Source organism: Dipodascopsis tothii (genome assembly GCF_038497935.1).
Source record: "Dipodascopsis tothii strain CBS 759.85 unplaced genomic scaffold V1510scaffold_5, whole genome shotgun sequence".
NCBI lineage: Eukaryota > Fungi > Ascomycota > Lipomycetes > Lipomycetales > Lipomycetaceae > Neoaidaea > Neoaidaea tothii.
Genome location: NW_027117989.1, coordinates 370,158 through 390,636, shown reverse-complemented (window position 1 = coordinate 390,636; position 20,479 = coordinate 370,158). Strand labels below are relative to the sequence as shown.

Below are 20,479 nucleotides of genomic sequence, written 5' to 3'. Positions count from 1 at the left end.
GGTCGTAGTTGAACAGGTCCGTGATGCGCTCGCTGCGGGCGGCCGCGATCCGCCCGCCGTAGACGTACACGACGTTGTCGTGGATCACGCTGGCCGACCCGATCAGCTGCGGCGGCACGACGCCGTGCAGCGGCCGCAGCGTCGAGTGCAGCGCCGTGATCGAGCTCATTGTGCGGGTGCGAGTCTGGGAGCCCCTGGGTTTGGCGGGACGACTAGTTCGACCCTGGGTTTGGTTTTGGCAACCCTGGGCGATCCCACCACCACGCCGGGCCCGACCCAGCGCGCTGGTCCCGCCGCGCCCCCGCCGCGACCCAGCGCGCCGGTCGGCCGCTGGCCCGTGCGGCCGGCGGCGCGGCGGCCGGGGCAGGGGTTACCCGGCCGGCGCCGATCCTCCGAACCGCGTTCAGGGCTAGGGCTCGGAGATCGGCCTTGTCGAACACCGAGCGGATGTGGCGTCGAACACCGAGATCAGGGCCGCGACGTCATGCCGGCAGCTGCCGCCTGGCCCGCGCGCGGCCGGTGAGTCGCACGCCGAGCACCGGCACCGCCGCCGCGCCGGCCTGCGCTGCTATTTCCGTCTCCGCCCAGGCGCTGACTAAAGTCCCAATGAGTCGCCCTGTAGCACGGAAGATCGGGACAAACCCAAATGACGCAAAGGCCGCCGAGGACGACGAAATTTTCACCCGCTTATAAGCCGTCGCTTCCTCCCTAGACGGCAGACAGACAGCAGATAATCGGCAGACACGCAATGCCTGAGAGACGCCAGAGCACCACCCAGGAGGAGTTCGCCCAGGGCGAGGCCCTCGCCTACCGCGACTTCAGCGAGAGCCTGGGCCCGACCGACAGCTCGGTCCGTGATCTGCGTGATCCGCGCACCCGGCGGCTCAGCAGCAGCCCGACGCTCGACGGCGACACCGACTGCGACCAGGAGAAGGACGCCGGCAGCGCGCCGGGCGCGGGCGCGCCCAAGAGGCTCGGCTTCTTTGACCGCGAGTTTCGCGACATGCGCCGCAAGACCATCATCAAGATCCTGGTGATGCTGGCAACCATGGCCACGCTCACGCTCGGCACGCTCTCGATCTACTGGGCGTCCAACTATGAGCGCGAGAAGTACGTGCGCAAGACGTCGGTCTGGGTTGTCAACATGGACGACGGCACAGACGCGATCGTCGGCCCGGCGTTCCAGCGCATTGTCAGCGCGTACGCGGCCAGCGTCGACCGGATCAAGGTCGAGATGCGCTCGGGGGCGGACTTTGGCTACGACCAGGCCCGGGTCGACCGCGAGGTCACCCAGGAGAAGATCTGGGGCGCGTTCACGATTGCGCGAAACGCGACTTCGGCCATGCTGGCCGCACTGCAGAACCCGTCGTCGAACGCGGCCGTCGCGTACGACCCGCTGACGGCCAGCTCGTTCACGTACCCGTCCACGCGCGACTACACGTCGTACGTCGGCGTGTATGTGCCGTGGGCCACCGCGGCCGGCAAGAACTTCACGGCGCAGTTCGCCGCCGACCTCTACGGCGACGCCGCCAGCCACGACATCTCGCTCTCGGACGTGGCCTCGAACCGGCCGCTGCTGCTCGCCCTGCCCGTGGGCATGGCCCTGCGGGACCTGCGCCCGCTGCCGAGCGTGCTCGAGAACGCGGCCACCCAGGTCGGCCTGCTCTACCTGATCATCGTCTCGTTTTTCCAGTTCAACTTCTTCCAGCCCGTGCACCAGGCGCTCGGACAGGTGCTGCACCCGCGGCACTACATCATGTACCGGCTGCTCGTGAGCTGGGTGGCCTACTTCCTGCTCTCATTGTTCTACTCGCTGCTGTCGCTGGCGTTCCAGGTCGACTTCACGGCGGTCTACGGCAAAGCTGGCTTTGTCATCTACTGGCTGTGCAACTTCCTCGGCATGGCCGCCGTCGGAGGCGCGTGCGAAAACATGGCGATGGTGATCGTGCCGCTGTGCCCGCCGCTGATCGGCTACTGGCTGATCTTCTGGGTCGTGTCCAACGTCTCGGCCACGTTCACGTCGATCCCGCTGATGCCGTCGGTGTTCAAGTACGGCTACGCGTTCCCGCTGCACAACCTGTCGCAGATCGCCAAGACGGTGCTGTTCAACACCAAGAACACGATCGGGCTGAACCTGGGCGTGATCATCGCGTGGATCGCGGTCAACACGGCGCTGATGCCGCTCTGCATGCTCTTTTTCAAGACGCAAATGACGAAAAAGGCGCAGGCCGAGGCCGCCGCCAAGGCCGCTGCGGCCGCCGCCGCCGGCGAGAAGGGCGCGCACTAGTCCACCGGGCTACATTTAATGCTATCTAGAGAATCAAGTAATGACACACAGCCAGCCCAGCCATCCGTAGAACAGGTAGACCGGGTACAGCGCGAGCACGACGCGGCCCTGGACCACACCGGCGCCCTTGAGCGTGCGGATGGCCGCGTAGAGCGACCACGCGATCAGCAGGGCGTCCACCGGCAGCCGGATGAAGATGTTGTGCACGATCAGCGAGAACACGGCGGCCGGGACGAGCGGGAACAGCGCGTAGCCGAGAATGCACACTGCGTGGAAGTACGAGATGGACCCGCCCAGCAGCTTGATGTTGAGCGTCACGAACGACTCGGCGATCCAGACGAACGCAAACACGCCCGAGAACATGGTCGAGGTCTGGTGCGACGGCGCCGAGATGCTCAGCGCCAGCGCCAGGAACAGACAGAACACGAGCGGGCCCCAGAGGTCCCAGTCGCGCGTGACCTGGCCCTCGACGTCGACCTCGGACGCGGGCTTGGGCCGGAGCACCTGCTGCACGCGCCGGCCGACCGCGCGCACGTCGCGCATCAGCGTCTCGGTGACGGGCTCGTCCAGCGTGTCGCCGCCGGAGAACCGGCGGTCCTGGATCTGGTCGCCGGCGACGGTCGTCGAGTTGCCGTAGAAAGAGTCCGGAGGGACGCCGCCGGCCATGCCGGAGGGCGACCCGGCCGAGTACGGCGGCGCGGCTGAGAACGGCGGCGGCGGCGTGCCGCTGGTGCTGGCGGCGGCGGCGGCCTTGCCCTTGAGCGGCGACGACGCCTTGGACGACGGATCGATATCGGGCGAGATAGAGCGGCTGTCAAAGTCCGACATGGTGGTACTGCGCGGTCAGTGGACTGGCGGGGGCGTCAATCCGGCGGCAAGAGACGGAGCACCGAGAGCGGGCCCTGGCGCGACGCCGGATGCCTGCGCGCGGACTTACCTTGATGCTGTCCGTGGAATGGAGCCGGCGGCCTCCACAGCGACGTGTGCAGCCAGGAAGAAGGGCTAGGGTTAGGTCTAGGGCTGCGGCCTCCGCCGATGCAGGCGGCGGTCGCGCGACGTGCCGCGGCTGCAGCTGGGCGCGGCAGTGCGGCGGTGGCGTCGCTGTGGCAGGGCGCCGAATCGACGGGCGCATGCGGCTGCGCGGCGCGGACGAGCGGCGCGGCGACGAGCCGCACGCGATGCGGCGTGAGCCGCACGTGGTGCGGCGCCCGCGTGCTCGCGCTTCGCCGTGTCACCCAAATATATACCAGACATGCCGCGCCGCAGCACCGCCATGCAGCCACAGTAGCCGCGAGTCGGTCCGCAGTCGCCGCACACGGCGGGTGCGCGGTGCCGTGGACTGGCAGAGTACTCGTCAGTACGAACTGCCTGCACCGTACTCGTCATACTGGGCATACGGCGATGCGCGGCGCAGAGACGCGCAGACGTACCTAGCCGGCTCCGATCGTACGGCGTGTGCGCCAGAGAAGCCACAGTGCTTATGTCATGATAGAAGCACACTAGCCACGCGTAATGCAGCCGTCTCAGATCGCGCTAACGCGGTGGCTGAACCTGGCAGACAGCGTACCAGCCGACAGCGCACCGGCCGACAGCTGAGCGCAATGGCAACCAGCCTGGCGCGGCAGCGAGCGTCGCCGCCAGACCGGCCTGTCTGGGTGGTTTGCCTGAGCGTGGCCGCCAGCCGCACCTTGAATGAGCCGCGCGCGGCGACAGCAATGGCTGACAGGGCCACGGCCTACGGCACTGCGGCGCACGGCACATTGCCAGCTGGCGACTGCGCTTAGCCGCCGAACGGCCCACGGCGCGACTGCCCGCTGTCTAGCTATGGCATAGGTGTATAGAGAAGCCGCACGTACGGCTCTGGACGCGGCGCAGCGCGACTGGGCGCACGGCGCGGCTCGTAGTAGTTGCCAGCTTTGTCGGCAGCTGCGGCATGCGGCTCAGCTCGCGGCGCGGCTCAGGGCGCACCGTGCCAGGCGCAAGGGCACGCAGCCCGCTAGTCTACGGCGTACGGCACGGCCCGTGGCACGGCTCATGGCCCAAAGCGTGCCGCGCGCGGCTCGTGGCTGACGGCTCACGGCTGACGGCTCGCGGTTCACGAATCGGGACACATGGCGTACGGCTCACGGCTCACGGCCCACGGCTCACGCACGGCTCACGGCTCACTGTTGGCGGCTCGCGGTTCACGAATCGGGGCACATGGCGTACGGCCCACGGCCCACGGCTCACGGCGTACGGCTCACGGCTCACGGCTCACGGATCACGGCTCACAGCCCATGGCCCATGGCCCATGGCTCACGGCTCACGGCTCACGGCTCACGGCTCACGGCTCACGGCTCACGGCCCACGGCCCACGGCTCACGGCTATACTGCCCAAGACGCACGACCCGCGGCCCACGGCTCACGGCTCACAGCCCACTTCATACAACGGTCCATGGCTCACGGCACATAGCCACGGCCATCGTAACGCGCCGTCTGCCATTCTATGGCCCGTAGCTCATGTGCACGACTAATCAAACAAACACGGCGCAAGGCACACGGCACACGGCATGCAATACCAGACACGAGGCACACGGCAAACGGCCAGCCGCACACGGCTCACGGCTCACACACCCGCCACGGCAGCCGAGCCACGAGCCGCCACCCCCCACGCATATACATCGGTGCGCCTGACTCACGCGTTGCCACAGCAACGTCATGCCGCGGTCCCCAGATCAGTGAGCCCGCCTACTATCCAGCAGCTTCTCTGACCATCTCGTAGCTCTTTTACACCGAGACTGACCGTCTAGCCGCAAGTACCCGTCGCGATCGAACGTGGACGCTGTGTCCGATGCGGAAGCTACCAAACAATGGGTTAGGGTCGCAGCTGTTCGCCAGGCACGCCAGGAGCGGCCGGCCAGCATCCAACGAAGCCAGACACTGCGGCGACGGGGCCGCGTCGCCTGTCCGCAGACTGCCAGCGCACTAGACAGCGCGCTCGGGCGGCCAGGCCACAGGCAGCGGGCGAGCAAGCCGCACCAGGGTTAGGCGACCACGCGTCGCAGCCGTTCTCGCGCCCACCTTCGCCGGCCATCCGCCTTCCGGCACCGCCGGCCGTCTCTGCCGTCTCTGTCCTGGCTCAGGCAGCCGTCCGCCGGCCCGCCGTTCCCGTAGTCGCGGCCTCCCGTCGCGGTCATGCTCGTCCAGGGCTAGGGCGACGCATATTTGCGCTCACCACCAAAACAAAATGATCACGAACGCAAAAAAAAGAAAAACCATCCATCGGGTCGCGCAGCGGTCGGCATCTCTAGCATCAATCGGCAGCGCCCCATCGTGGCTGGGCCCTTACTGAGCAGTCCCAGCAAGCGCCGACCAGGCCGGTCTCTTCACGAGCGAATCGCGAGCAGCACGCACCACCGCGTGGCCGGATCGCGGTCTCCAAAAGCCTAGCAAGCAGCACAGCGGGCTACCAAACATGCTCGCCGCATCGACGCCCGCGCCCATCGGCGGCGGGTTCCAGCGCACAGTCGGGCGGCAGGCGTCGTCGGCGTCGCTGCTGGCGCCCGGCGCCGCGCCCGGCGGCTTCGCGACCTCGCCCGCGATGCCGCAGACGCCGCGGCAGGTCGCGAGCCACGGCAGCGGGTTCACGCCCGGCGGGCCCGGGGCCGCCGCCGGCGCGGCCATCACGCCCGAGCACCGGCAACCGGCGGCGGTGGCGGCAGCGGACACGTCGCTGTCGCCGCGGGAGCTCGGCAAGCGCGTCATCAACGACTTTCTGGCCCGCGACGGGCGGTACCCCGACCTGGACCGCATCCTGCAGCAGTCGCAATTGGGCGAGTACAACTTCGCGCCGAACCCGGCGGACCTGGGCCCGTGGCGGCCGTTCACGCGCTCGCGCATCGTCAACATTCCCGACACAATCTTCGAGCAGTACAATCAGACGGACCTGTACACCAAGATGGGCCTCTTCCCTGAGATCCAGCGCGCGTGGATCACGGTCGACAACCGCGTGTACTTCTGGAACTACATGGACGGGTACGTCGCGCGCGCGCATCGCTGACCGCAGCTCCGGCTTCCACTCGTTCGAGGACCTGCCGCATACGATCCTGGCGATGCACCTGGTGCGGCCCAAGCCCGGCACGTTCATCGACACGATCACGCACCTGCTCCTGCTGGCGACGCCGCTCGAGTTCCACATCATCGGCGTCTCGGCCACGCCCGACCTCCAGCTGTACGAGACGGGCATGGTGGTGCCGATCCGCGGCTTCGACATCGGCACCATCGCCGGCTCGGACAAGTCCGGCCGTATCTTCTTCTCGAGCGGCGACCAGGCCGACGTGTGGGAGGTCACGTACTCCAACACCGAGGGCTGGTTCAAGAGCAAGTGTGGCAAGGTGTGCCACACCAAGGGCGGCCTCTCGGGCTACTCGCCGTCGCTGGCGCCGATCACGAGCATGATCCCGTTCTCGGGCTCGTCGCTGCTGTCGTCGATCCTGCCGGCGAGCCACAAGGGTAAGTGCGCGCGCGGCCGGGCTGACGCCAGAATCGATCGTGTCCATGATCGTGGACGACGACCGGCTACTGCTGTACACGCTGTCGTCGCTGTCGACGATCCGCGCGTACCATATGTCGTCGCCGACCGAGCTCAAGCTGGTGATCACCTACACGTACGCGACCATGTGCTCCAACATCCAGATGATCAACCTGACGTCGCCGCTGATCGACCCGCGCACGACGTCGATTGTGTCGATCCACGCCGTCAAGCCGCGCGAGAGCTCGCAGATCCACGTCGTGGCCACGACGTCGACCGGCTGCCGGCTGTACATCCGCGCCGCGCGCACGTACGGCTTTGGCCTGACGTCGAGCGAGTCCAACCCGCCGACGACGATGCAGGTCATCCAGGTGCGCTTCCCGCCGGCCGACCCGGCGCAGCCGCCGCCGCCGACGGTGCCGGGCGGGCCCATGTTGAGCACGCGCAACCGCACGTCCGCGCTCAAGACGACGGCGTGGTCGCGCATCTTCTCGCCGGGCTACTTCTTCTGCGTGACCTCGGGCAAGCCCTCGGACTCGCTCTTCGTGGCCGCGCCCGACGCCGGCCGCATCCTGCAGCAGTCGACGCACGTGGCCGCGTCGGCCGGGCCGCTCTTCGAGAACGCGACCTTTGTCGAGATCGAGGGCTACATCCAGGCCATCGCCGAGCTCACGCCCGAGTTCAAGGTCACGAACCGGCCCGAGGGCCACGGCAACGAGGTCTGCGGCCAGTACATGATGGCCGCGCCGGCCGAGTTTGCCGTGCTGACCAACACGGGCGTGCACATGTACACGCGCAAGTACCTGTTCGAGACGTTCGCGGGCATGTGCGACACGCCGTCGAGCCTGCGCGTGTTCGCAGACCTGTACGGCCGCGGCGAGATGTGCGCGACCGCGCTGGCCGTCGCGTGCTCGACGTCCATGTTCTCGTCGGACGTGCGCGAGACCGCGCGGCGGGTCTACCTCGAGGCCGGCGGCCACGCGCAGGTCCAGGAGGACGTGGTGTCGTACCCCGGCGTGGCGCCGGGCGGCGCCGGCGCCGGCGGCGCCGGGCTCGGCCTGCTCAGCCCGCCCGGCACCGGCGCGCTGTCGCTGGTCGGCTCCCTGAGCGAAAAGGTCAAGCTCAGCGGGCGCCACGACGGCCTGGGCATGTACCTGTCGCGGATCATGCGGCCGATCTGGACGTCGCCGATCCTGCAGGTCAAGCAGGCCAAGGGCAAGCCCGTCTACGCGGCCTCGTTCTCCGAGGAGACGCTGGCGCGGCTCGGCCGGCTGCTGTACGAGGTGCACGAGTTCCTCGTCCAGAACCAGAGCTTCATCGAGGGCATGGGCGGCGAGCGCGGCGTGCTCGGCATCGGCCCGCGCAACGAGGAGATCGCGCTGCAGGCCGAGCACCGCAGCCTGTACGCGCTCTTCAGCCTGATCGGGTTCATGCGCGAGGGCCTGTCGTTTGTGTCGATGATCACCGAGGAGCCGCGCAAGCTGAACGAGATCATCGGCGCGCTGCTGCCGGACATGCAGGCGCGCGTCGCCCGGCTGACGTTCGAGGGCCTGTTCACGTCCGGCGAGGGCACGGACCTGGCCAAGGAGCTCGTCAACGCGATCGTCAACCAGAGCATGGCCTCGGGCGGGTCGGTGGACACGGTCGCGGACGCGCTGCGCAAGCGGTGCGGCACGTTCTGCTCCGCCGACGACGTCATCATCTTCAAGGCGGTCGAGTTCCTCAAGCGCGCCAAGGCGGTCGCCGTGACGGACGTCGAGCTCAAGAACCAGTTCCTGCGCGAGAGCGTGCGGCTGCTGATCCGCACGGCGCACACGATCCAGCTCGAGAACCTCAAGGAGGCCGTGCAGGAGCTCATGGCGCTCGACTTCCACACGGGCGCCATCGAGGTCGTGCTCAAGGCCGCCGCCGAGAGCGACCGGGCCAACCTGGCGCTGGCGTACGTGTTCGACGGCCGGCCGGAGGGCGACTACCGCGCGCCGCTGTACGAGAAGCGCGCGCAGTGCTACAGCCTGATCTTCGCGGTGCTGGACGACATCGACGCGCGGTGCGCGGCCGAGGACTCGACCGCGCCCGCGGCCGAGCTGGCTGCGCCCGGCAGCATGTCGCGGACCAAGACGCTGCGGCAGGAGACGTACGCGGTCGCCTACGGCTCGACCGACGAGCTCTTCCACTACTCGTTCTACGACTGGTTCGTCCAGCGCGGGCTGGCCGAGCGGCTGCTGGACGTCCACACGGCCTACATCGAGGCCTACCTCGAGCGCAACTCCAAGACGTCGCTGCCGCACGCGGACCTGTTCTGGCTGTTCCTGGCCAAGCGCGAGAACTTCCTGGTGGCCGCACAGGTGCTGTACACCCTGGCCATCGGCGACTTTGATCTGGCGCTGTCGCAGCGGATCGAGTACCTGTCGCGCGCGCGCGGCTTCTGCAACTGCTACTGCCCGCCGTCGTCGCGCCAGCAGATGCTGATCCTGGTCCAGAACGTGCAGGCGCAGCTCGAGGTGAGCGCGATCCAGGACGACATCCTCACGCGCGTGCGCTCGGACAAGAACCTGGCCGAGGACAAGCGGGCGCAGCTCGTGGACCAGCTCGACGGCAAGATTCTGGACGTGAGCACACTGTACAATCACTTTGCAAGCGCGCTGGGCTACCACGCGATCTGCCTGGAGATCTTCCGCGTGGCCGAGTACACCAACGCCGAGGACATCGAGCGCTGCCGGCAGCAGGCCGCGCAGGAGAACGTGGAGATATGAGAAGGCGGTTACGATAGAGACGACGCGACGATCTAATTCGACATCTGAGTACCATTTCGGCTAGATAGTAAAGCGATTGTTTGATGCACTATGTACAATGCGTGTGACGGACGTAGACGGGTGGCCGCGGAGGGGCGGAGCGGGCGTGGAGGGCGCGGACGGCGGGCGTAGAGGGCGCGGACGGCGGGCGTAGAGGGCGCGGACGGCGGCGGCGTGCGCCGCACGGCGTGCGGCTCGGCGTGCGCCGCAGCCGCGCCGCACGCCGCGCGGCGCACGCGACCACCCCACGCGCAGCCGCACCCCGTGCGGCGCGTCTAGTAGTCCACCAGCCCCACGTCTACCAGGAACTTCAGGATCACGATCATGTACTGGATGATCTTGAAGACGTGTTCGATCAGCGTGACCAGGTCGCCGGGGTCGTAGCTCGACGCGCGGCGCACCACCGTCACAATGTCGCTGATGTCGTCGACCGTGATCGGCGAAAACTCGGAGTACGTGTCCATTTGCTCGGTGTCTCTCCGTGAGGCGGGCGTCGGCCGCGTCGGCGTCGAGCCGCGTGTGTTTATATGCGCGCGACTGTCGCGCCGATTTCAGTCCGGACCGGCATGTGGGCGGGAGTGCGGTGTTATCGATATTACTATAAACAAAAGCAGAAGCAAGACCCGGCCACGCCTGTAGGCGCGCCGATGGCGTCGCCGGGCGCGCCCGGCAGGCCGGGCCGACGCAGCCGGCGGCGCGTGATGCATGGGCAGGATGGAATGTACGTGTACAGCAGCCGGCGCGCCGGCTATTCGTCGTCGTCGAAGCCCTCTTCAAGCGAGATCCACACGGTGACCTCATCGTCGTCGGCCTCGTCGTCGTCGGCGCTCTTGTAGTCGAGCACGTAGAAGCCCATGCGCTCCCAGAACGCGCGCATGACGGGCTGGACGTTGGGCACGAGCACCCGCTTGGCAACCTTTTGACCGGCAAGACGCTGCACATAGTCGAGCACGAGCGTCGACCCCAGCTTCATCCGGTGATACTGCGGGTCGACGGCGAGGGTGTGGATGCAGATGTCGTCGCCGCCCTCGGTGTGCACCGTCAGGTCCTTCGCCGGGGGCTCGGCGGGCGCGGCCGCCGGGCTCTGCGCCGGCGACGACGCCCCGCTGGGCGGCGGCGACGACGAGAACTTGGTCGACAGCATGTGCGCGACCAGCACCTCCTGCTCGCGCTTGACCGCGTTCACGTTGCGGATGTCGTCCGAGAGCTCGATCGCGCTCTCGACGTCGTCGTCCGAGAACGACGCCGGCCGGAAGTGCTGCGCCGCGGGCGCGGCCTCGTCCGCGGCCTCGCCCTCGGCCACGGCGGTCTCGTCCGCGGCCTTGCCGTCCTTGGCCGCCTCCTTCGCGCGCCGTGGCCGCCGCGCCTCCTTGGCGCTCTCGTCGGCCACCGTGGTCGGCGCCGCCGGCGCCGCCACCGCCGGAATGATGAACACGCCTGTGCACAGCTCGGGGCACGTCTTGAGGTAGTACCCGAGCTTGTCGGCCGTCGACCTCAGGTGCTCTGCCAGCGTTGCCTGTTCCAGCTTGGTGATCTGCGCCAGATCACCAGGCCCCAGCGGCCGGATGATCGCATGCGGCGGGAGCGACGACATATTTTCTGCTGGTCGCGACGGATCGTCCGCGGTGCTGAATCAAATTTTCACGCGGTATCAGCGATCGCGGTGGTCCTGCTCCTGTCGGCGTGGTCTATCTGGTAAGCGCCTGTCTGCGGTCTGCCGTCGCTCTGGACGCCGCGCCAGGACTGTACCTTTCAGCGCCGAACGATGCAATCTGGATGGAGTGACTGCGGTCCAAAGCAAGGAGCCTGCGATCTGCGGGAACACTCGCCGGGGTTAGGGCTAGGCTCGGCAACGGCCGAGCCGCACAGGCTGCGGCGCGCGGTCTACGGCGACTACGTCGGATGCGTGCATTACTATCACTACTTGAGGTAGAACTCGCGCTGCTGGGTCATCCAGATCAGCGACGACGCTGCGGTCAGTGGCGCCGCCGGCATACGTACTCGAGACGATGAGCGGGCCCAGCAGGCCCTTGCCGAACTTGGTGGTGCCGTAGACGAGCCACTCGGAGGCGAAGTGCACAAACGCGACGATGAAGGTCGCGTACGTGAGGTTGTAGACGGGCTCGACGGTGGTGTAGTACGCGCCAAAGGCGCGAACGACGGACGTGATGAACGTCCAGGTGCCGAACGTGCGCGCCGAGAGGCCGGTGACTGCGGTCAGCGGGACCGGCACGGGACGTACCCTCGGCCGGCTTGGACTCGTACACCCGGCGGGTGAGCTTGAGGCCGCCAAAGTACGACTGGCCGGAGTTGAAGATCGAGACGACCGAGATCTGCGGTTAGCGCGGTTGCGGGCGCGCGCGGACGCGCGCACGATGACGCGACGGCCGCCGCCGAGACGCGGCCGGCGGTCTGGCTTGTCCGGCAGCCGGCGGCCGGCCGGCCCGCGGCTCGGCTGCGTTCCGCCAGCCGCGACCGCCAATTGCGCGCGCGCCGGCCCCCACGACATACAAAAAGCAGCCACTTGGGCAGGTAGCCCTCGGTCTTGGGCAGGTATTCGGCGAGCGTGCTGAGAACCATGGTTGCTGAGGAATTGATGGCGGACAGGGAGACGGCGGCGGGCGGAAGTTTGATAGGCGCGAGCCGCACAGCGTGCGGCGGTGTCGCGCGCTTCGGGCGTAGCGTGCGTGGCGCTAGCGCGGTACGCGCGCAGCCGCCGCGCCGCACGGCGTGCGGCGCGGCTATAAGCCACAGTGGCGGTCGGATCACAACGCCCTGGCCCTTGCGCCACTAAGGCGCTCCGCTGCACGTCACCTTTTTATTAAACCTTGGACCCCCGCACCCGGCTTCTTGCATACAGCCGGCCGCGTCCGGCTACGATTCGGCAACTTGAGAACACAGCACAGAGTGCGTCATTAATTGTCAACTATCCAAATCATAAATCAGTAAATCAAAAGACAAGTATACTCAGTCGTTTAACGGTTATATAATCAAAAAACAAGAAATGCAATTGGTACGTTGCACCCGTAGACTGTTTATTTTGGTCGCGCGCCGCGCTCAGGCCTTGCCGGTGGCCAGCGCCGAGACCGACGCCAGCACAGACGCAGGCTTGATGTAGCCCATGGCAACACCGACGGAAACGGCGGCCACGGCACCCACGGTGCTCGTGCCGGCAACCAGCTTCTTCCAGGGGCCGGCCGGCAGCGCCTTGAGGCCGCCAAAATCAAAGTCGGCCCAGACCGGCGCAAACATGATCTTCATGTACGTCATCGAGTTTTCGTAGAAGTTGGTCGTGTTGCGGCCGTACTCGTTCAGGTTCCAGTTCGAGCAGCCCTCGGACCAGACCATGTTCTTGAGCTTCTCCTGGGCGAAGTTGGCGTCGTAGAGCTCCATCGAGCGCTTGACCTCGATCGTCTTGAAGCTGCCCTGGATGATGGGCGCGATCATCGACTTGATGATGTACTCGCACTGGCGCTCGGTGGCGAAGATCACCGACATGTGCGACGGGAACGAGTTCGGGCCAAAGATGATGGCCATGTTGGGGAAGCCCGAGACAAAGGTGCCCTTGTAGGCCTGGGCGCCGCGGGTCTCCTTCCAGTGCTGGTTGAGCGACTTGCCGTCCTTGCCGATGACTTCCATCGGGCACAGGAACTCCTGCGTCTTGAAGCCGGTCGCGAGCACGATCTCGTCGACCTCGTAGTCGCGCTGGGCGGTGCGGATGCCGGTCTCGTAGATCTCGGTGATCGGGTCCGCGGTCAGCTCGATGTTGGGCCAGTGCAGGGCGGCGAGGTAGCCGGGGTCGAACAGCCGGCGCTTGCAGCCGATGTCGAACTTGGGGATCAGGATGTCGTGGTACTTCTTGGGCGACGAGCGCTTCATGTAGTCGATGGCGCCCTCGCGCACAACCGCGCGGCCCTTTCTGGCCTTCTCGGTCGCCAGGTAGAGGTAGTGCATGGCGTCAGTCGTGTAGAACAGGTTGAACCGGTAGAGCTTGTTCCACAGGGGGATGTAGCGGAAGCACCACTTCTGGAACGGCGTGAACTCGGGGTTCGGGCGCTCGTTGATCCACTGCGGCGAGCGCTGGAACTGGTAGACCATCTTGGCCTTCTCGCCGAGCTTGGGCACGGCCTGGGCGGCCGAGCAGCCGTTGCCGATGACACCAATGGTGCGGTTGGTCCAGTCGTACGACATGTCCCAGCGCGCGGTGTGGATGATCTTGCCCTGAAACTTGTTGACGCCGGGGATGCGGCACTCGGAAGGCTCACCAAAGGCGCCGACGGCCGAGATGAGCATGTCGCACTCCTCCATGTACTCGTAGCCGGTGGCCAGGTCCTTGAGGTGGACCTCCCAGTGGTCGCCAACCCACTTGGACGTGGTCACCTCGATGCGGAAGATCATGTGCGGCGTGACGCCGAACTTGTCGGACGTGTCGTGGAGGTACTGCAGGATCTCCTCCTTCTCGGCGAAGCGCTTGGACCAGTCCGGGTTGGGGTTGAACGAGAACGAGTACAGGTGCGAGTCGACGTCGCAGCCGACGCCGGGGTAGTTGTTGACGAACCAGGTGCCGCCGAGCTCGGGGTGGCGCTCGTAGATGGTGAAGTTGTGGTAGTTGAGCTTCGTCTTGAGCTTCGCGCCGAGCTCGATGCCCGACACTCCGCCGCCGATGATGATAAGTCTGGGCTGGGCCGCCATTGCTGTTGTCTTGTGTAGGTTCTAGATGGGGTCTCGGGCTGAGACTGGCAATTGACTGTGGGGGCTTGTGGACACGAGGAATGAAGTCCAGCAGAGGCGACCGGCGCCCGTTAAATATTCGGGGCCTGGCAATGTGCCGGCGGCGAGATGCCGTGCGGTATGACGCCGGGAGCGAGGCCTGCCGGCGGAGGGCAGCGCCAGCCGAGCCGGTACGGCCAGGTACGGTCGCGGGCCGGAGCCCGGCGTGGGCCCGTCTAACAAACGACTGCGCCGACGGTACCGGTACGGCCGGCCGTTCGGCCCGATCGGGCAGTGCGACGGCAGGGCGTGAGCGCGGTAGGGTCCGTGGACACGCGGCCACGGGGATTTGCCGGACTAGATCGTGAGTGCCCGCATGAGTTTAGCCAGCTGACGGCGATTGTCTGGCGCGGCGCGCGCGCAGCCGTGTGCAGACGGGCACGGTGGGATACAGTTCCGAGTGTGGAGATGGCCCGAGCGCTCGCGCTGGCGCGTCGCCTGATCGATACTGGGCGCGACAATACCGGTCGGTTATATGAAAATGGGCGGAGAGTGTGCCTGAGCCTAACTTTAAAACGCCGCTTCCCCGCAAGCCCCCCACGAGTCACATCGTGACCTGCATGAGCGGCTACCCGCGGCTCGCGATAGCAGACAACGCCGCAGGGTCGCAGCCGGCCTGAGCCGGCAGGGTAGCGCGCCCCGCATCCGGTTACGGCGACGACCCAGCACCACGGTCGCGGCTTGTCGTGGCTGGATGCGGACGCCGAGGGCAAGTTGCCGCATTGCCGCATTGCCGCTTCCGAACCAGCGCAGCGGACCTGGCCACGAAGCTACGGGCCGATACGGGCCGCCGGGTACCAGGACGCCGGGCGGCGGCTCGGTGCCGCCGCCCGCGCTCGCCGGGAGATCGGGCGGGATCGCGCGTCTGTCCGCGCGGCAGTCTGGCCGGCCTGTCGCTTTAAGCGACATGCGTTACGGCGGGGCACTGACGTCTGCCGAGGCGCGGCGGCACTCTGGACAGGGACCGGAGGAACACCAGGCCCTGGAGCGTACGAGCCAGCGCGCCGGCTGCCCCCGTCGGCACTCGGCGGCCGGTCGCGTGCGCTTGCCGGCGCCCAAACGGCGGCTCTGTGGGCACGCGCAGCCGCAGAACCAGCCGATCCGGCCAATCCGCCCGCGGCGACCAGCTGGCTGGCTTGTTGCCGCGGCCGCGGCGACCAGCTGGCCGGCTTGTTGCCGCGCCGGCGCCTGCAGGCGGCTGTCGGCGAGCGGCGGCAGCCCGCCTGACTATAAATAGCCCGCCGCCCAGCATATACGTGTCTTTACGGCATGTCCGAGCACGTCGGCGCCCGCTGCGGGCCGGCCGCGGTGCAGGACACGTCGCATCTTTGCGGCGACGTCACGGCCCACGGCCACGAGGCTGCGACACGGCTGCAGAGCCATGACGCACGTCGGGACGCTCGTATACGTCGTACAGACGGCACAGCACACGTACGCCTCAACACTTTCGGGCGTCCAACAAGGCGCGGGCCGGCCAATCAGGTGGCCGCTATATGTCGTCGAGCCCGCGACGTGCGGGAGACCATGGCCTGATGCCCCACATGTCCCGACCGGCACGTCCCGGGGCGCATCGAAGGCCCCATCGCAGGCCGCGCGTCGTCGGTGCGGCCATGGTGGCTGCCGCACGGTCGGGACTAGGCCAGAGCCGGTGCCGAACCGAGGCTGCTGCACCGAAGCCGACGGCGTCCAGGGCCGGGCACCCCTGGACCCGCCGACGGCGTAAGCACGATCTGGCCCGACCGGGGCCGGGGCTGTCGGCGCCGAGAGCTCCTCCCTGGCCGCACGGTCGCGGATCTGCGGCGAGCCGGTGCCGACGGGCAGGCGGCACGGCCGCCGATTCGTCGGGCAATTCGTCAGCCGCGTGCGCGCCAGCGTCCACGCGCGTCTGGACGCGGGTGCGCGCGTGCCGGCAGAGATGGGCTCACTCAGCCGGTCCGTGCCCGGCCCGTGCGAGCTGACAGATGGCGGCCCGCGGTCTGGACCGGCGGCAGCAAGCCGCGCAGCGTCAGCCGTGTGCGGCGAGCGCTAGGGCCCGTCGCTGGATCGACGATGCCGCACAGACAGCTAGCGCGCAGAGTCGCGGCCAATTAGTCACAGCGGACGGACGCGGAGAAGATGAAATCGGACGGGCTTAGTAATGGGTGCGCCACAGGCGCGGCGGCAGCAGCGCAGACGTCATGCGGCGCGGGCGAGACAAGGCGGCACCCCGCGCGGCGGTGTCGTGGCTTGGCCAGCCTGCAGCTGCACGGCGCTGGTGGCTGAGACTTAGGTCCGCGGAGTCCCAAAACGGGGGTGTTACGGCCGACGCGGCCCGGCGGCGTGGGTCGACACCTGCACGCCATGCTGAAAATGAAACTCGCGTGCATGCGGGTCCGCTGGGGTGGCTGCGGGTCACCGGCCGAGGGGCGACGCGATGGTACCCGCGTGTACCCGGCCGGCCGCGCCTGGCGCGGCCGGCCGCCGCCCGTCTCCCGCTCAGCCGCGGCCGTCGCCCCGGGGCCGCGCGGTGGCCGCCAGCGTACCGGCCCGCCGGCGGACAGCTGCGCGCTTGCGAGGCCTGCGTCTTGGCGGGCGCCACGGTGCTTAGTATTACTCATGGCGGGCGCCAGTCCGGTTTGGGCGCAGCTTCTAGCGCGGCCCGGCGCCAGCCCACTCTGACAGCGGGCCACGGTCGCGCGCGGCGTGAGCCAGGCCGCCGGCACGCGGCCGGGCCCGGGGCAGCAGGCGCGCCGGCACGCTCCGTGATTACTCATAGCGTGTGCGTTGTACAGGCTCATCGGCGCCAGGTGCCGTTAGACTTTAGGGTTTTTCCATCGCAGGAGAATGGCGTCGGGGCGTTGCCGATATCGGCTCGCTAAGGTCCTCGGGCGGGTTCCGTGTCGCGGCCGGGCTGCGATGACTGTGCGGCGAAACGCACGAAAACGAGTGGCCAGCATATAAGGCCCCGGGGGCCCCGACACGGCCCAGCGTCTGCCGGTCTCCCTTCCCTCTGATCCGGCCCTGGAACTTCTTCGCTGGCGCAGGCAGGATGCCGTCGCCGCCGGCCGACCGCCGAGCGCCGCGCAAACGCAAGGCGCTGGTGCCGCCGCCCCGCGTGCCGCCGTCGCGCTCCGAGGACCCGACGTCGCTCTACACCGAGGCGTTCGAGCCCGTCGCGCCCGGGGCCGCGCCGAACGCGCGCGTGGTCTACATGTGCCGCTGCGGCCACCTGTTCACGACGCAAGGCAACATCAACCGACATCTCCGCCAGCTGCGGTACGATCCCGAACACATGCTCTACGTCTCGCCCGACAACTACGTCTTCTCGACCATGCACTCACGGGGCGTGGCCTGCCCGTCGCCGCCGGCGCCCGCCAAGCGCCCGGCGCCCGATCCACCGGCGCCGGCGCCCGATCCGCGCCCGCCGCCCGAGCCGCGCCGCGGCAGCCGCATCCACGACATCATCAACCACGATCCAGCATAGCCCGACGGGGGCCACCTGCTGCCCGCTCGTGGGCCGCGTGCCCGCCTGCGGTCGCCGCCCGCACTAGCCGCTAGCTGCCGCGAGCCTGCACGGATGCGCCTGACGCTGCGGGAGCCCACATGGGCGCTAGCTGCTGCCGTGAGCCCGCGCGACGCGGCACCCACCTCTGCAGCCTACAGCTGCGCGCCGGTCGCGCCATTGGGGCCATGTGCCCGCCATCTAGCCCGGCGCTGCGTGAGTCGCTGCGTCTGGCGGCAATATGCTCCTCCCAATCGACTCATTTCCTACCATCTGACGTCTTGGCCGGGTCCACTTGCGGGTCGGCCGCCGTAGTGGTGGCGCCATCTGCCGTCTGCCGGATCGCCCACGACTTGCGTCAGCGGGTAGCTGCTGTCGTGACTCCCCGGTGGGGCTGCGGCAGCGCGTGCCGCCTGCCGGCCCGAAGGCCACGTCTCCGCCCACGCTCCCGCGCCCGCCCGCGGCCCGTATGCCCAGCCGACCCGAGTATCTTGCCGAACGACGGGAGGCCTGATCTGCGGGCGGAGGAGGCGGCGCGCTGGTCTAGATCGCCGCGATGGCCTATCCAGTTTGGGCCCGACGGCGCCCAGCCAAGACTTGCCGGGCCTTCTAGTGTCCGACTGCCGGCCGCCTACCTATTTGCGGCGGTCAGTCCGCCAGCGCACGCACGGCGATCGCTGCAGCGCGCCGCGGTGAACACGAGGGCAATTGGTGCACGCGGCCGCGCCCCGGGCCGGTACCGGGCGCCGGTGCCGAGCCCGCGCGCCGGCGCCGCTGGAGCCAGACAAGCCAAGGGGCTGCAGGGAACACGCCATGCGGTGCCGACGCCCACCCGGTCGTGGCGGGCTGAGCCAGTCCGGACAAGGGCGTGGTTACGGGTTGTCCAGCACGCCGAGTGGAGCCCAGATGACGTCGAAAGGAGTCGACGCCACAACGCCGTGGCGCCGCCCCGCGCGGGAGGCTGCGCGGGGTGCGGCTCATGCGGCTCGCGCCGGCGGCTCGTAGTCATCTCGTATTGCTCGTGTCGGGCGGTGGTGGCGGTGTTCGTATTCGGGTCCCGCGGCTGCGATCGTACGATCGCTCGCGATCATCGAGCGCGTCGCGTGCTACAGCGTGCATGGTGCGCGGTGAGTACTGCAGCCGCACTGGCTGCCTGGACAGGCAGGTCGGGCCGGGCTGGCGGGGGCCAGATCAGAGCGCGGCGGTGGCGGTAAACAATAGAGAGACTGCGGCTCGTGCGGCGCCTGTGCGCGGTCTACGGCGCAGGCTGGCGCGGCGAGGCGCGGCGGGGCTCGGCGGTGCGCGGCGCAGCGCGGCGCAGCACGGGGCGGCGCGGGCAAAGGATTTACCGCCGGGTCGCCCGGTGTCGGCGCGGGTCGGGTCGCCGCGGGTCGCCCCGGTACGCCGCGCGACGTGCGGCGCGTTTCCGCGCGCCGCGCGGCGGCGAGCGTCTTGGCGCGTCGGTGGGCGACAAGGCTCGGTGGGCGCGGGCCGAGTCCCCGCCGAAACACGTGACATCAGGCACTACGAGCCGCAACATGTGCAACCCTGCTAGCTGCGGTCCCTGCAGCCGGCACGCCGGCTAAACACCCGGCCGACTCGAGCCACTGAGGGAGCCACGCTGCGCCATGCGCCACCCGCGCGAAGCACAACCCCGCGCCGCACTTACCGCGGCTCGTTCAGGGGTAGCACACGTGGCCTCATATACTGTTTACTCAATCAGACTGTCAATTCTATGAATACATGAACCGCTTAGTAGCGGCCGTCGTAGCCGCCCTGAGGACCGCCGGGGCCACCAAAGCCGCCCTGAGGACCGCCGGGACCACCGAAGCCACCGGGGCCGCCGGGGCCACCGTAGCCGCCCTGGGGGCCGCCGGGGCCGCCGGGACCACCGTAGCCGCCCTGGGGACCGCCGGGACCGCCGTAGCCACCCTGCTGGCCGCCGTAGCCGCCCTGCTGGCCGCCGTAGCCACCCTGCTGGCCGCCGTAGCCACCCTGGGGGCCACCGTACTGCTGCTGCTGCTGGCTGTACTCCTCCTCCTTCTTGCGGCCCGAGAATTTCTCCTCAATGAAGTGAGTCAGGGCAGCGCCGCTGGCGGCACCGCCGAGCGAGCCCAGGATGCCGTGGCCCTGCGACTCGCCGACCTTGTGGCCGAGAACACCACCGGCGACAGCGCCGAGCAGGTCAGCACCCAGGCCACGGTCCTGCTGACCGTCCTGGCCCTGCTGGCCGTACTGCTGCTGGCCCTGGCCGTACTGGCCCTGCTGGCCGTACTGCTCGTTGTTGTTGTTGTCTCCGTAGAATTCTCTGTTGGACATCTTGGCTTGCAATTGACACTTTCCAGGGCGCCGCCCGGCTTTTTATAGACCTCGCGCCCGGCCGTCCCTACGCCGGCTAGCAGCGGCCTACATGTCGTAATCGGTAGCCAGGGTCGCCGGAGCGAATCTACTGAGCTGCTCGCGGCCGTACGACCTAGCCCATACCGATCGCGCTAGCCCGCCCGAGCGTAACCCGCTCCATGTGCCCGGTCACGCCGCGGCGGTGCCGTGGCAGTGCGCGGCCGGCTGCGCGCCCTGCCCGCGCCGCATTCGAGCTGCAAGTGCGCGTAGATCAGGTACTGCGCTGCAGCGCTACGCCT

At 68.3% G+C, this 20,479-nt stretch overlaps 9 protein-coding genes across 9 annotated transcripts; 4 read left to right on the top strand and 5 right to left on the bottom strand.

Annotated features, from left to right (window-relative positions):
* The first annotated feature begins 470 nt into the window (after positions 1-470).
* Positions 471-2,334, top strand: V1510DRAFT_412241 (uncharacterized protein). Its single transcript, XM_066933043.1, has one exon. It carries the CDS (start codon positions 749-751, stop codon positions 2,285-2,287), a length of 1,539 nt encoding a protein of 512 aa, XP_066790790.1. The 5' UTR covers positions 471-748; the 3' UTR covers positions 2,288-2,334.
* On the bottom strand, positions 2,321-2,953 carry V1510DRAFT_361269 (Yip1 domain-containing protein; the record flags this gene model as incomplete). Its single annotated transcript, XM_066931054.1, has 1 exon — positions 2,321-2,953. One exon carries the CDS (start codon positions 2,951-2,953, stop codon positions 2,321-2,323), a length of 633 nt encoding a protein of 210 aa, XP_066790789.1.
* Positions 2,954-4,398: 1,445 nt separating this feature from the next.
* V1510DRAFT_441373 (uncharacterized protein) lies at positions 4,399-5,095 on the top strand (the record flags this gene model as incomplete). The annotated part of the gene is made up of 1 exon (XM_066935632.1): positions 4,399-5,095. One exon carries the CDS (start codon positions 4,399-4,401, stop codon positions 4,798-4,800), a length of 402 nt encoding a protein of 133 aa, XP_066790788.1. The 3' UTR covers positions 4,801-5,095.
* A 646-nt stretch (positions 5,096-5,741) lies between these two features.
* On the top strand, positions 5,742-9,550 carry V1510DRAFT_401522 (Non-repetitive/WGA-negative nucleoporin C-terminal-domain-containing protein; the record flags this gene model as incomplete). The annotated part of the gene is made up of 3 exons (XM_066932034.1): positions 5,742-6,301; positions 6,333-6,778; positions 6,810-9,550. The coding sequence occupies 3 exons, from the start codon at positions 5,742-5,744 to the stop codon at positions 9,548-9,550; spliced, it is 3,747 nt and encodes a 1,248-aa protein (XP_066790787.1).
* A 608-nt stretch (positions 9,551-10,158) lies between these two features.
* On the bottom strand, positions 10,159-11,372 carry V1510DRAFT_412229 (uncharacterized protein). Its single transcript, XM_066933042.1, has one exon. The coding sequence runs from the start codon at positions 11,181-11,183 to the stop codon at positions 10,338-10,340; it is 846 nt and encodes a 281-aa protein (XP_066790786.1). The 5' UTR covers positions 11,184-11,372; the 3' UTR covers positions 10,159-10,337.
* A 111-nt stretch (positions 11,373-11,483) lies between these two features.
* On the bottom strand, positions 11,484-12,200 carry V1510DRAFT_412227 (Erg28 like protein-domain-containing protein). Its single transcript, XM_066933041.1, has 4 exons — positions 12,101-12,200; positions 11,832-11,922; positions 11,591-11,800; positions 11,484-11,559 (listed from the first exon to the last, which is right to left on the bottom strand). The coding sequence occupies exons 1-4, from the start codon at positions 12,167-12,169 to the stop codon at positions 11,510-11,512; spliced, it is 420 nt and encodes a 139-aa protein (XP_066790785.1). The 5' UTR covers positions 12,170-12,200; the 3' UTR covers positions 11,484-11,509.
* Positions 12,201-12,577: 377 nt separating this feature from the next.
* On the bottom strand, positions 12,578-14,408 carry V1510DRAFT_292765 (uncharacterized protein). Its single transcript, XM_066930674.1, has one exon. It carries the CDS (start codon positions 14,279-14,281, stop codon positions 12,647-12,649), a length of 1,635 nt encoding a protein of 544 aa, XP_066790784.1. The 5' UTR covers positions 14,282-14,408; the 3' UTR covers positions 12,578-12,646.
* Positions 14,409-16,893: 2,485 nt separating this feature from the next.
* V1510DRAFT_412221 (uncharacterized protein) lies at positions 16,894-18,117 on the top strand. Its single transcript, XM_066933040.1, has one exon. The coding sequence runs from the start codon at positions 17,388-17,390 to the stop codon at positions 17,820-17,822; it is 435 nt and encodes a 144-aa protein (XP_066790783.1). The 5' UTR covers positions 16,894-17,387; the 3' UTR covers positions 17,823-18,117.
* Positions 18,118-19,311: 1,194 nt separating this feature from the next.
* On the bottom strand, positions 19,312-20,385 carry V1510DRAFT_428661 (uncharacterized protein). The gene has a single exon (XM_066935280.1). It carries the CDS (start codon positions 20,157-20,159, stop codon positions 19,593-19,595), a length of 567 nt encoding a protein of 188 aa, XP_066790782.1. The 5' UTR covers positions 20,160-20,385; the 3' UTR covers positions 19,312-19,592.
* Positions 20,386-20,479: the final 94 nt, after the last annotated feature.

Coding starts and splice junctions, on each gene's coding strand:
- V1510DRAFT_428661 (XM_066935280.1), bottom strand. CDS start 20,159: ATGTCCAACAGAGAATTCTACGGAGACAACAACAACAACGAGCAGTAC.
- V1510DRAFT_412229 (XM_066933042.1), bottom strand. CDS start 11,183: ATGTCGTCGCTCCCGCCGCATGCGATCATCCGGCCGCTGGGGCCTGGT.
- V1510DRAFT_412221 (XM_066933040.1), top strand. CDS start 17,388: ATGCCGTCGCCGCCGGCCGACCGCCGAGCGCCGCGCAAACGCAAGGCG.
- V1510DRAFT_412227 (XM_066933041.1), bottom strand. CDS start 12,169: ATGGTTCTCAGCACGCTCGCCGAATACCTGCCCAAGACCGAGGGCTAC. Junction 11,923..12,100: donor TGCCCAAGTGGCTGCTTTTT/GTATGTCGTGGG, acceptor CGCTAACCGCAG/ATCTCGGTCGTCTCGATCTT. Junction 11,801..11,831: donor CGAGTCCAAGCCGGCCGAGG/GTACGTCCCGTG, acceptor CGCTGACCGCAG/TCACCGGCCTCTCGGCGCGC.
- V1510DRAFT_292765 (XM_066930674.1), bottom strand. CDS start 14,281: ATGGCGGCCCAGCCCAGACTTATCATCATCGGCGGCGGAGTGTCGGGC.
- V1510DRAFT_412241 (XM_066933043.1), top strand. CDS start 749: ATGCCTGAGAGACGCCAGAGCACCACCCAGGAGGAGTTCGCCCAGGGC.